At 49.6% G+C, this 11367-nt stretch overlaps 6 protein-coding genes across 6 annotated transcripts; 3 read left to right on the top strand and 3 right to left on the bottom strand.

Annotated features, from left to right (window-relative positions):
• On the top strand, nt 1-1073 carry BDR25DRAFT_361684 (uncharacterized protein; the record flags this gene model as incomplete). Its single annotated transcript, XM_033696463.1, has 8 exons — nt 1-129; nt 194-348; nt 425-454; nt 481-531; nt 561-633; nt 745-819; nt 863-892; nt 930-1073. The coding sequence occupies 8 exons, from the start codon at nt 1-3 to the stop codon at nt 1071-1073; spliced, it is 687 nt and encodes a 228-aa protein (XP_033541253.1).
• A 465-nt stretch (nt 1074-1538) lies between these two features.
• BDR25DRAFT_307232 (uncharacterized protein) lies at nt 1539-2654 on the bottom strand. The gene has a single exon (XM_033690803.1). It carries the CDS (start codon nt 2221-2223, stop codon nt 1615-1617), a length of 609 nt encoding a protein of 202 aa, XP_033541252.1. The 5' UTR covers nt 2224-2654; the 3' UTR covers nt 1539-1614.
• Nucleotides 2655-3860: 1206 nt separating this feature from the next.
• On the bottom strand, nt 3861-4958 carry BDR25DRAFT_97031 (uncharacterized protein). The gene is made up of 2 exons (XM_033699316.1): nt 4206-4958; nt 3861-4156 (listed from the first exon to the last, which is right to left on the bottom strand). Exons 1-2 carry the CDS (start codon nt 4856-4858, stop codon nt 4144-4146), a joined length of 666 nt encoding a protein of 221 aa, XP_033541251.1. The 5' UTR covers nt 4859-4958; the 3' UTR covers nt 3861-4143.
• BDR25DRAFT_361682 (uncharacterized protein) lies at nt 4882-9105 on the top strand (the record flags this gene model as incomplete). Its single annotated transcript, XM_033696462.1, has 18 exons — nt 4882-4983; nt 5030-6742; nt 6780-7041; nt 7087-7182; nt 7242-7338; nt 7365-7407; nt 7472-7625; nt 7681-7869; nt 7909-7985; nt 8022-8095; nt 8120-8161; nt 8207-8435; nt 8493-8555; nt 8599-8630; nt 8682-8856; nt 8913-8955; nt 9000-9055; nt 9091-9105. The coding sequence occupies 18 exons, from the start codon at nt 4882-4884 to the stop codon at nt 9103-9105; spliced, it is 3462 nt and encodes a 1153-aa protein (XP_033541250.1).
• On the bottom strand, nt 8938-10143 carry BDR25DRAFT_381198 (endoglucanase IV). Its single transcript, XM_033697698.1, has 2 exons — nt 9588-10143; nt 8938-9528 (listed from the first exon to the last, which is right to left on the bottom strand). The coding sequence occupies exons 1-2, from the start codon at nt 9949-9951 to the stop codon at nt 9131-9133; spliced, it is 762 nt and encodes a 253-aa protein (XP_033541249.1). The 5' UTR covers nt 9952-10143; the 3' UTR covers nt 8938-9130.
• BDR25DRAFT_361680 (uncharacterized protein) lies at nt 10016-11063 on the top strand (the record flags this gene model as incomplete). Its single annotated transcript, XM_033696461.1, has 5 exons — nt 10016-10130; nt 10202-10388; nt 10482-10562; nt 10619-11002; nt 11039-11063. The coding sequence occupies 5 exons, from the start codon at nt 10016-10018 to the stop codon at nt 11061-11063; spliced, it is 792 nt and encodes a 263-aa protein (XP_033541248.1).
• Between the last annotated feature and the right edge of the window lie 304 nt (nt 11064-11367).

Here is an 11367-nt window from a genome sequence, read left to right as displayed (position 1 = left end):
ATGATAATGGCAGGGGCCAAATGCAAATCAGAGGGCGACGGTAACTTTTCTGGCATAAGACAGGTGTGCATGAGTGCCTTGAAGTCATTGACTGAATCAGCACAAGATGTCACCAGCAATCTTCTTAAAGTCGAGTAACTGTATTGTCTGCTATTGAAAAAATACTTTTAGGAATCTAGGGCTGTGATTATAGGAAGGTCGTGGTTTTAACTCTCTAGTAGTCAGTTGGTCAGTAATGTATGCTAGGGAACCCCTACATCGGCCAAAATCCAGAGCATTCATTCGATGTACCCGCCCTGACATGGATTGCGCTCTCACAAACCGACTTTTATCTCCTTCCAATTTGCCGTGAAGCAATTGTCTTCCCGACCATTGTAACACCTACCACTCTCCTTATTGAATAGTAGATTCGGTGGATGACCAGGTGGAAATTTAGTCACGCTTGTACTAGTGAGTGAGAATTCTGTGCCATGGATGCAGAATCTTTTATTTTCTTGTCCTTGGCATCGTCGAAACTATTTTGAAAAGTTTGTTGTTTCTTTCCTTCTCCCCAATCGAAGCCCTGCACCTCCTCCTATTTATTGTAACATGAGTGCTTTCAATCAAACTTTGACTGAGGATGAGATAGGAAAGGTAAGGGATATTTAAAACGACAAGAGTATCTTTCAAGCTTGAAGAATGGTAAGCTGGAGCGGAACGGAAAGAAATGAAAACTTCTCCAATACAATCTTATACACCTGTTAGATCGTCTTTTTATTCAGTTTAGCACCCAAAATGAATAAATTTATGAGTGAGGAAAGGCAGATGCCACTGTGCGATGTGTCTTTATGAATACGCCTTTGCCTCATGCACAATACTCCAGACTCTCGCCTTCTCTATAGCAGATCACTCTGTAGCAAATGAGCCCTAGAAGAAGAGGAATGAGAAAGCTTTCCATTGCAGCCACTATCTTAAGAAGTGATGCCTACTGGACGGAAACCTATATTGAACCTAGTCGACCCGAAGGTAGTGGCGACGTAATTCCTCATACTGAAGTGTCATCCACTAAAACGACCTCCGCTATGGAGCCTTAAATGGTGGCGTGGATAGCAATACTAGCATCACGATATGTATCGGGAATGTAGGGCCCTTATGTTAACTATACATACGTCAAAATTATGGTGAGCCAACCAGGCAATGTCTGGAGGGAGGAACGAGCCTCACGGAAGTTAAGGCTGCAGTATCAGTGAGAACTCCAAATGGCTTTTGAATGGGCTATCAAGAAGATCTCTGGCTGTTCTTTCTTGAAAATAATTGCTTCAAAATGTCGTGCATGGCAATTAGCGAGTTAGGATATTTTAGACGGATAGTGTAAGCATCTTCTACGAGAACGAATATTTTGATCCACTGCAATGGAACTGTCCCCTATTTCCCGGAAAGACTAGCGGGAAATGAATCAAAATTAAAGAAAAGTGCATTTAGAGATCGAATGTAAGAGAAATACTAGAGACACAACAAATACATAGTTAAGAAACTGCTAAATAACACAATCAAATCCACCTGCCTTCACTCCCAAAGAAACGAAATCAAACTTCCATCTTCCGGTCTACCAAATCTCCCCACCTCTTCCAAAAACTAACAATTATGCACGATTCTCCACCCACCAAACGGATGTCCGTTTGTCTGGTACATGCGTACTCCTCCGTTAGTAACCTCCGCTGGCACCCTAAGTCTATACGTCATCTTCTCCTTGCAAGGCGCCGAATTGATAACCTTCTTGACATCCTGCGAATAGCCAGGCGTCGGCTGCGGCGGCAACTCGATATCGCCTGTGGTCCCAAACAAGCTCGTCGTACTTGGCGCAGTATTCCAGGTCAGAGTGTAATTAAACGGATTGCGAGGGACATTTCCATCGACGTTCCATACATCCGTCTTCACAGGGCCATACGGATGATCTCTGAAAACCAGGCCGAAGCCTTTTTCGAAGTACATCTCTAGCTGGCAGCCCCATGATCCTTGGGGGATGTTGAATTCAAGGAGAGTGTCTCTCCATTGGGTCCACTGTGGGCCGGTGTATTTGCTAGCGAGGATGTCGGTGTTGCCAGCTTTGGGAAAAAAGTTATAGTCAACCATATCGGAGTCTGCCCAGCCGATGTAGGATGGGACCTCGATGGCGCAGCTGCGACGGTCGAGAGGGGACGCGGTAGCTAGAAGTGAGAGGAGGAAGAGAGGTGCGAAAACCATTTTGTTGATATGAATCGATGAAGTAGTGAAGTTGAGGTCTGAAGGAAGTAAAGTTAAAAAGGTGATGTGTTGTTGATCTGGCTTTTGGGGGGGTGAGTTGCCATGGTCAATCAGCGGGATTAAATATCCCAGTTCGAGAGTTCAAAGGTGATTATAATTAGGATGCATAGCACCAATTCAAACTAAATGGTGTCCACTCGTGCTTGGCGCCATGGCGATACGATGAAGACCATCATCTCATTCTCGTGAATGAAGATTCGCGAGGCCATTCCCTGAGCACAAAAAAAGATTCTCTATAATTAGGATTGTGGATTCTTGTGAACACATGTTCGTCCAGCCGTTGGCTCGTGTCCTTGCCTCGTGCGTCCCATGTCGAGAGTCGGATGGTGGGTGCCGCTATTCGCTATTCGATATTCACAAATGTAAGGCAACACCGCAAGAAAATAGGCAACCCCTCCATACCCGATAGAAATGTGGGCAAAATGAGCATCGCGTGCCCAGGTAAGCTTGCATGTAGATATCTTGGAAGGCAGGACTTCAAAAGCCTCGTGACGAGGTCGTCAGATCACGAGATAAGTTATAGGAATAGAAATTGGCGCCTGGTGGTATTGTATTGTAACACTTTTCATAGAGTGATGTTACCTTATCTCCTGATTCTCTGAGCGATACCAAATACGATTTTGTGCAAGCAGCCGAACGAAATGATGTGGAAGAGTGGAAGTTCACAGCAAGGTAGAGGTTAGGTGCGATGACTAAGCGGCTTCCAAACTGAGTTTCAATGAGAGTTCGGAGTAGGCTCCTTCTCCGGAAAACTAGGGTCCATTGCAAAGCATCTAATGCATTAAGGAAGATGCTACACAATGGTTTGCTGCACTGCATGCTGCGGAACGGACTAGTCTGTGCAACTGCTGCTGAGGACGCTATGCTCTTGCCCTAACTCGATTTAAGCGAATTGGTTTGGTTATCTCACCCTAACATACTGCCACCATTTACTAAGAATACATAGCTTTCTCTCCTTGACGTGATCTCAATCGGCCCTGGTTTGACAAGAATTTCCAGGTTGTCGTAAGGTCAAGTCGACGGCCGCACCTTGCTTGCTGTACCCGTGCTAACTTATGTGTTCACTGCTAGTTCAGGAATTTTTTTTAATATTTAATGAAACTACGGTACCGCTACCTAGGCCGCCTGAACGGAAAACGCTTGCGGAAAACCAGCAACTCTGATGTGTAGGCTGCTTAGTCAGAATCGCCGCCGACCAATCAATACGCGGAGAAACCGCCAACCTCGGAGAGAAGACCGACTCAAAAGAAGACAAGAATGAGAATGAATGTAGACAGGAAGAGGCACGAACCATTGGTGAGATGGGTCGTGAACAGGAGCAGAACAGTATATGTATTCATCTATGGCACGAGTTACACTTCCTCGTAATGGACCGTAGGTGTGACGACCCCCATTTCGATGCCTACGTTAATAAAATGTTCACATAACGGGAACCCTTCTCAGGTGAGCTGGTTGGAGAGGTAGTGGATGCAATGTGGTGGGAGATGTGGTGAGAATGGTGAGGGTCGCAAGTGGAGAAAATCCACGGAACGGATTTTCGCTTTCCTCGCCCATCAATTTGTAGCATGCAACGATATGTCGCCCTTCCCCAAACGTGATATGTCCCGGGCGGTCATTACAAGGCTAGTGTCCTCCTGGGTTATCTTCCACGAGTTTCCATCGTCTATGCTGAACTAAGATGCGGAAGGAATGATAGCCTGGAGCGGCGGTCGGCGTGAATTATCGACGGGCACTATTGCACGAGGTGTCCGGTTCTGAACTAATATAAATCCAGAAGGCATTGCTAGTGTGATTCGTGATCGTTCGGTTCGTGGATGATCGCTTGAATGCGCAGGATGGTGCTCGATTTTGATTCTTCTGTCAAGGCGACGATCTGGGTAACGCATTAGGGTTACGCAAGTTTCTGCGACCTTGTTACTCACTTGGAGAGTTTCTTCTTTTTTTCGACTCGACTGCTGCGCCGCAGGGTAGGAATTGTAGGAGGACTGTCGCTCCGCCTCTTCCTGGTGGTGCGCGGGGCAGCATTGGCTTGTCTAGCCGCGGCCTTTGGTCGGGTCGGCTTCTTCGGCGGCGTTGCAGGTCCCCTGTCGCTAAAGCAGCGTCGAAGAAGGGAAAGAGCAGTAATGACAAACTGCGCATGGCCCTGGACCGTGGTTTCGCGAATGTTGGAGAGCAGCGGCGGTAGTTCACTTGGGAGCGCAGACGGCGGGGTAAGGAAGAGATCCAGCTTGGATCCATCCATCTCGTCTTCTAGGCGGTCAGTTTCGTGCTGCATGCGACGCGCAACTTCGGCCTCGACGCCCTCAATGCCACCCACGGCCGCCATTTGCTCCACCACGCTGGCAACGAGACGCTCGAAACCCCAGCTGGGCATGAGGGGAATCGACCGCCGGTTGTAGCGCACCTCCCACTCGGCGAGGTAGTGATCAGATAATGCGCATTTGTCGGCGAAGGCCGTGGCCGGTTGTGTGCCGGCGGACTGCTTCAGGTTGGCTGTGGGCGAGGATGTGGGCGAGGATGGCGGCGAGGCTGATGGGCTGGGGGGCCGATAAGGTGCCGCGATTGCATTGGCCATGACAAGTGCAGCGGACGTGGTTGATGGATAATGTGGTTTCGCGATGGGATGGGGGATGGGGTGATGTTGTTGGTGAAAGTCACGGTGAGGTAGTGAGGCCGCTGAGGTACTTTGAGAATTCGAATGTGAGGTCTCGCTGCATGCCGAGCATTGCTGCCCTGACCAAACAAGCGACTAGCTACGGGCGGCGGAAGCACCCATGTGGACGCAGGCCATAGCCACAGCCACACCACCCCACACGGCCCCGCACCCCACATCCTGGCGAACAATCATGTTCTGATGCACGATTGTCTTCACTGCACGTGGTTTCACCGTACCATCACTATGGACAATGAGGAACCCCTTGTTCGTGCCGTCCTTATTCCCTTGTCTGCCTCTGCTATTGTTACCGTCCGCGAACACCACCGCAGGAATGCAATCTCATCCCAACTGGCGTCACCCCTTCCACAAACTCTACATACCCACGATGTGTCTTCCATATCGCTCTACCAGGACCGACATACGCACAGATTCGTCATTGGATCGGATCCAAGTAGCCATGTGAGGCTTCAAGAGCTTGGGAAAGACCAGGACTATATCAACCTGCACCACGCCATCATCTACCCAGACCCCGATAACCATCACGTGGAGGTGCACAATGTCTCTGGCTCCACTTCCTTTCGCGCTTGGTCTGTAGAATCGCGGGACATAATGCATACAATTTTACCGGGCGACCACTTCCGGCTTGCATGCGGTAATTGGCGCCTGCAAATCAGCAAAGCACTCGCATTTGAAGTTCGGCTTCCATCAAGCATGGAGCAATTCAATGCTCTGGTGGAACCCTCACTGCACGATCCCGCACCCTCTCCTCGCCGGTCGCTGCGGCTACGACAAATAACCAAGCTCAGCACCGAAAATACCTCCTGCGCCTCGCGTGCATCTACTTCCCGGGCCGATAAAAAGCTAACGGCAAAAGGAAAAGCAAGTTCAAGGGGAAGAGCCCAGGGTTATCACCACCCAAGACCCGAATCGGAAGTCAATACAAAGACCCCCGAACTCACGCCACGCAAGGCGGCTGGCAAATCTGCTGCTCCTCGACACATAACACTGCCAAGCCCACCAGAACTCACGTGGAATCCGCCATCTAGGCCAAAAGCTCCTGTCTTGCACGAAACTGTTGGTGAAACCGTCCGCACTATAGTCCATAGGGGCAAGCGCGATGGCATCGTGACTGCCGTGAAGACTGCTCGAAGACCATCCGCAGAGAGCACCGCTAGGGAGTGGAGAAACGAGTGTGACATCCTAAGTAAGCTCCAGCATCCCCACGTAGTCAGCCTCGTCTACTACGATGCCCGCGACCTACGACTCGAGCTTGAGTATGTAGGCCCCGATCTAGCCAAGGGCGTTGACGAAGCCGGAATGTCAACACTCTCGCAGGAGGTCCAGTATCGAGTCTGGCACGACATCAGCAGTGCCCTTCAATACATCCATGGGGAGGGTATTTCGCACTGTGACATCAAGCCCCAGAATATTCTTCTAGGTGATAACGGCAAGAAAGCCATTCTGTGCGACTTTGGACAAGCTACCAGAACAGGTGTTGTCCATAGCGGCGGCACTCCACGTTTCATCGCTCCCGAATACGTCACCGGAGGTATCCGTGGGCACCCCGGCGATATTTGGGCATTTGGGATCACAATGCTGTTTGTCTTGGCCTTGATTTCGCTTCCAGAGGAAATGGGATGGGCAATATATCGTCTTGCTGAGGATGAGAGGGTACGAGAAGAGATGTCCTCTTGGATCCGCCACATTAAGGCCATCGAGATTCCACCTCGTTACGCCCTGGTAACGCGAATGCTCGAAGAAAGGCGCCGAAAGAGAATTACTGCTACTGATTTGGTTCAAGAAGTTTGGAACATTGAATCGTTCCAGCTCACGACCTGAGCCATGGGAAGATGATCGGACCGGGATCTCCTACACTGCAAACTACAGTGAACGATTAGGAGCGGCGACTACCCTAATTGGACCTTGCTGTATTCTCGAAGACTTGGTTGGTTCGAAATGGAAACCGAGTTCATGTACATGGCTCATCCATGGCCACCGCCATCGAAGTCTCGATTCAAAAGACCGAAGAATGGCGAAGTCCCTACCCCTGAGTAAATTAACTCCCAGGCTCTTCGGTACGGCTGCCTTAGATCCGGGGTATGGTGATTGAGATCTATCAGTGTGTTGACTTGTCGAAAGCACTTAAGGTAATGTCCTTAAGACTCTCATCAGCATTGGTAGGTCTGGTATAGTCCAAACGCCTATCCCGCCGCATGACATCATCGCCATGCGACCTCCTCTTGGTGGATTCTTGCCAGCCTCCTTGCTAGCTACATCTACAGACTGACCGGTATCTCCAAAGTCTACAGCAATAGCCTTCCAACAAATTTCATTCCCTCGTCTGGTAAACCCACATTCCATTCACGGTCGGAGGAAGGAAGAAACGGAACCATGTACAAGTAAGCTTCTCGCCGAGGCGCTTGAGTAACGCTAGCTTAGCTCGCCTGAGCCAGCTGCCACAACTCCTCGTGTGTCTCAAGATCTCTTTATTTTACCATCGCACCGCTCAAGGCCGACTCCCTGGAGGCCTAGATCCCTCTAAGTGCCGAAACACAGCTTTTAGGACGTCGCGCAGCGAAGGTCTCGACGACAGCTCATACCCATCCGACTTCCCCTCCCATCGCTTGCGTCGTCGGTCTGGCTTGGCTGAAGTTCTCCTCTACTGTACTACAACTTAATTGGAGTCGTTCTCTCCCGCCAACGTAATCTTATATGAGATAACGCCTACGTACCTGAGTCAGTAGGTAGTGTGGGTAGTGGAAGTGGGAGAATTTTGAGTGGCGGAAGAGCGACAGCGGTACCGCCAGCAGTGGAGGAATCGGCGAAGAGATTACGGAGTGGGAGAATGCAGGATTCTGAACCGCCCTCCCTAGTCGTCAGTCTTAAAACTAAAGTTCACTTGCAGCCAAGGACCCATATCCCCCCCAACAGTGAGCTGTGTATGCTACACTATTGCGCCGTCAGAATAGATCCTCCTGTTCTTTTCACGGATCGATATGGGCCCAACCTCTCGGAGGACGAACTGGGCATGCCACACCACGACACTGTTTGACCCATTTCCCCTCCACCATCATGGATCGAGATGACACCGCGGACCGCCCCTCAAAAGGTGTATTATGGGTCTTGTCCACCTACGGCAGCTGTCCCACCCACTAAGTGAGGGGACAACTCATGAATAAGTAGCGTTCCGAATGTCGACTCCCGAGACGCTAGCGTACTAGAGTCTTCCATCAGGAGGCGACACCAATCCGAGACCACTTAATCAAGCCGTACCGCCGTCCAAGCTCGACTCAGCCATAGCTCAATTTGGCGCCTGAGGGTCTACTTTTCTCCACTAGTAGTAGGGGTTCGGGATAGCGACACCGTCAAGGAGGGTCCATCTCCGGTATCATCACGAAATGGAGTAGCAGCTAAGATCCTCCGCGATGAATGTGGTTTTGTTAATCTGCTTGTATACATCAGCATCGTTCCCCAAGAGTTCCTTATCGGCTACCACGTTCTTCACTTAGTTTAGCTTCTATACCTCCAATTATCGTTCTCCGCCTTGTGGCAGAGACTTATACCGTACTATTGGTGTTTCTTTTGGATAATCGTCGAATCTACTCTGTTCCACGAAGTTAGACCTGCTCAATTAGTAATTCGTGGGCTCGGCGAATTAGGCCTCTAAGACTTTACAGACGAAAAGGAGGAAGTCTTGAAAGTAAAGAGCTGGGAGGCGATCTAGCGGCTTGTCATAATCCAGGCGCAACATCAGGCCCATTGAGCCAGGCTCTCGGAGGCAGGGCGGACCAATTACCAACGACTTCCAGGAGACTTTTTTTTTTTTTTCCAAAGATGTTCAATATCACCTGCGCCAAATGATCTCATTTTCGATTGTGATTACGGAACTCTCTAACCTCCTTCACCTGCTCGCTTTCGTATGATGCCGCGTCCTGTGAAAGTCACATTGACGCTATTCCTGTCTCAGCCCTAGTTTTACTTTCACGACCTGATCCTTGGCGCTCCAATGCTCTATTGTATCGTACCTACCGTATATAGCTGAGCTGTTCCTTCAACTCAGTCCGTAATAATCTGTGCGCTCCCAAAAAGCTCCACAGCTCTACCCATAGCATTCAAGTAGGAGTAATATCTTCAGTGCACGATTCAACAAGTTATCTACCATGTAGGGCGTGTGCCTTAAGACATTCCCAATCAATTCGCCCCCGTCCAAAGAGCTGGACCTGGGATGGGATAGCTCGAAAAGCTCGTATACAAATTAAACACAATCCCCACATCCGTGCTCCTATACAAGGCTGTCCCCGCAGTACCCGTCGGAGGTGCCACGCTGCCACTGCCACCGACCTTCAAATTCAAGCACTGGGGATAATTTTGCGCACCGTTGGCATTCTGGGCTCCATGCAGGGCGATGATCTCGTGTCGAATGACATAGTTACCAGCCTTCAGCTTGGGAGGAATTACAGTGGTGGAGGTGAAGTTGTTTTGCATCATCACATCAGTAACCCACGTGCCTGGAGCACTCCCGGAGATGAAACCGCCTTGGGATATCTTGGTCCATTTCAGGTCTCCTGCGGATGCGGTTGTACATTCACCTGGAAAATCAGCTCTCGATGGCCATGATCAAGAAACAAGACCAGAGTTACTACCATACCATTACAAGGCGCGATGTAATTGATTATTGGGCCCTTGTGGCTATCCGGCCACGTGTTCCAGTAAAATGTAATAGTATCGCCAGCATTGACGTTGACATATGCTTTCCCGGCAGTGGCGCTCCTGTGGCAGGCGATATTGGAGGTTCCATACGAATCTGGGGCTACGAAACCGTTGTCCTGGTTAAGCGCATCCCACCCCGCTGTTACAGGTGCAGTCCCAGCTGGGTAGTAATACCAGACAGGATCAGCACCAGCGGTCCATACTCCTTTGTCCGTGACTCCTCGGACAAAGCCGTGTGCGGTAGCGAATGGGAGCAGAGAAACACACCCTGCTAGAGCCACAGCGGAGATGAGAGAGTGCATGGTGTGAATAGGCAAAAGTAAAAACACGAAAGGGTAAATTGTGTGAGGTGTTCTTCGCGCAGAAATGGGGAGACTCGGGGTCGAGAAGAGCGGTTCTTATATCACTTGCATTTTCGCTACCAAATCTTCCAGTTACGAATCCGAGAATGCTACTTACCGTCCTTGCATAAATCCGCCGAGTTAGAGAGCCTCTTGGACGCATCATAGTAAAAGGAGACTGCTAGCCTCATGAGACACGGAACATGGTGAGCTAACCTCCCAAATATCAGGTCATACGGTGCGATTAATCTCCCATGTCACGGAATATCTTGGTTTCTTTTGAGTGCGAAGGTGCCACTAGGTATTTTGCGGAATGTAATCCAGTTCGCCGAGGCTTCAATTGAGTTTCCTTACCGTACAAGATGGCATCTGGTTGGCAGGTGGTTGGTGAAGCTGATGTTTTGTTATTATTTCGATATTATTTTGCCTAGTTTGACTTAAGATATAGCCGTTGTGGACGGAAAATCCTTTCACATTGGTGGTTCACTCAGTACCGGGTTGGACATTCGGATTAATATAAATATAGTGGGTGTTCGGAATATTTCACACGGGATACTCGTAGCCGAGCGCATGTGCGCAGGGTTGGCTAGGATCTTTCCCCGGATTTCCGTCGCACGCTCGACGTCAGCGTATATCGTCGTCCTACCATCGTGTATATTGGTGGAGATGGTCTGGTGGCCAATATGTTGTTGAGGAATAATATCAAAGTACGGGTCAACGAACATGTCATGTCATGTTTGGGCATGATTGGCGACGTTTTGGTGACAAGCAGGGTTGATGTGTATATACTCCATTGCCCGAAACTTGAGAAGTATCTCCACGCTGACTTGTCCACGACGAGGCTTGGAAGTTTTCATGAGAAGGAACCGTATTCCCGGACTGCCGTGAGCGAAACTATTCTCACTATCGTTAGGGGTAATCCTTTGAGTCGCTTGCTCCTTTACTCTTCTTCTGCTACTCTAGATCTTCTTCTCTTGTGTCTGATCACTGAAACAAAATGCTTTTCGCTCGAGTAAGGGCACACTATCGATCCTGCAACCGCCGTTAGATGCGACTTCCATGAGAATAAGTAAGGGGGATCCATGTATCTCACCTTGCCCATGATATTGCGAAAGCAGGTGTAGAAGGTAATTAGTTCAAAGTTAACGAGAGTTGCTGAAGGCCCGAGAGTGTCTTGGGAACGTAGTGGACTGAGTGGGATAGGTGGAGGGTCCCATCTGTGGCATTTGCAAATTCAGGCCTGCTGTTGTGCCATCTATGTAGGGCGGCGTCATCACTGCAATCAGTGCTGAGGTCGTGCTATAGTCATCTCGAGTCCACACAGGATCCTAGTTCGAGAAAAGACATAAAAAAAGCCTCGAGGCTAGCCTGGCCGGA

This window comes from Lindgomyces ingoldianus, assembly GCF_010093535.1.
Source record: "Lindgomyces ingoldianus strain ATCC 200398 unplaced genomic scaffold BDR25scaffold_46, whole genome shotgun sequence".
Taxonomy (NCBI): Eukaryota; Fungi; Ascomycota; class Dothideomycetes; order Pleosporales; family Lindgomycetaceae; genus Lindgomyces; species Lindgomyces ingoldianus.
This window is presented reverse-complemented; position numbering and strand designations above follow the sequence as displayed.

Excerpts from the sequence above, each read along its gene's own strand:
- BDR25DRAFT_307232 (XM_033690803.1), bottom strand. The coding sequence starts at position 2,223 with ATGGTTTTCGCACCTCTCTTCCTCCTCTCACTTCTAGCTACCGCGTCC.
- BDR25DRAFT_97031 (XM_033699316.1), bottom strand. The coding sequence starts at position 4,858 with ATGGCCAATGCAATCGCGGCACCTTATCGGCCCCCCAGCCCATCAGCC.
- BDR25DRAFT_381198 (XM_033697698.1), bottom strand. The coding sequence starts at position 9,951 with ATGCACTCTCTCATCTCCGCTGTGGCTCTAGCAGGGTGTGTTTCTCTG. Across the intron at positions 9,529-9,587 it reads TTACATCGCGCCTTGTAATG|GTGAATGTACAACCGCATCC; the intron begins GTATGGTAGTAA and ends CTGATTTTCCAG.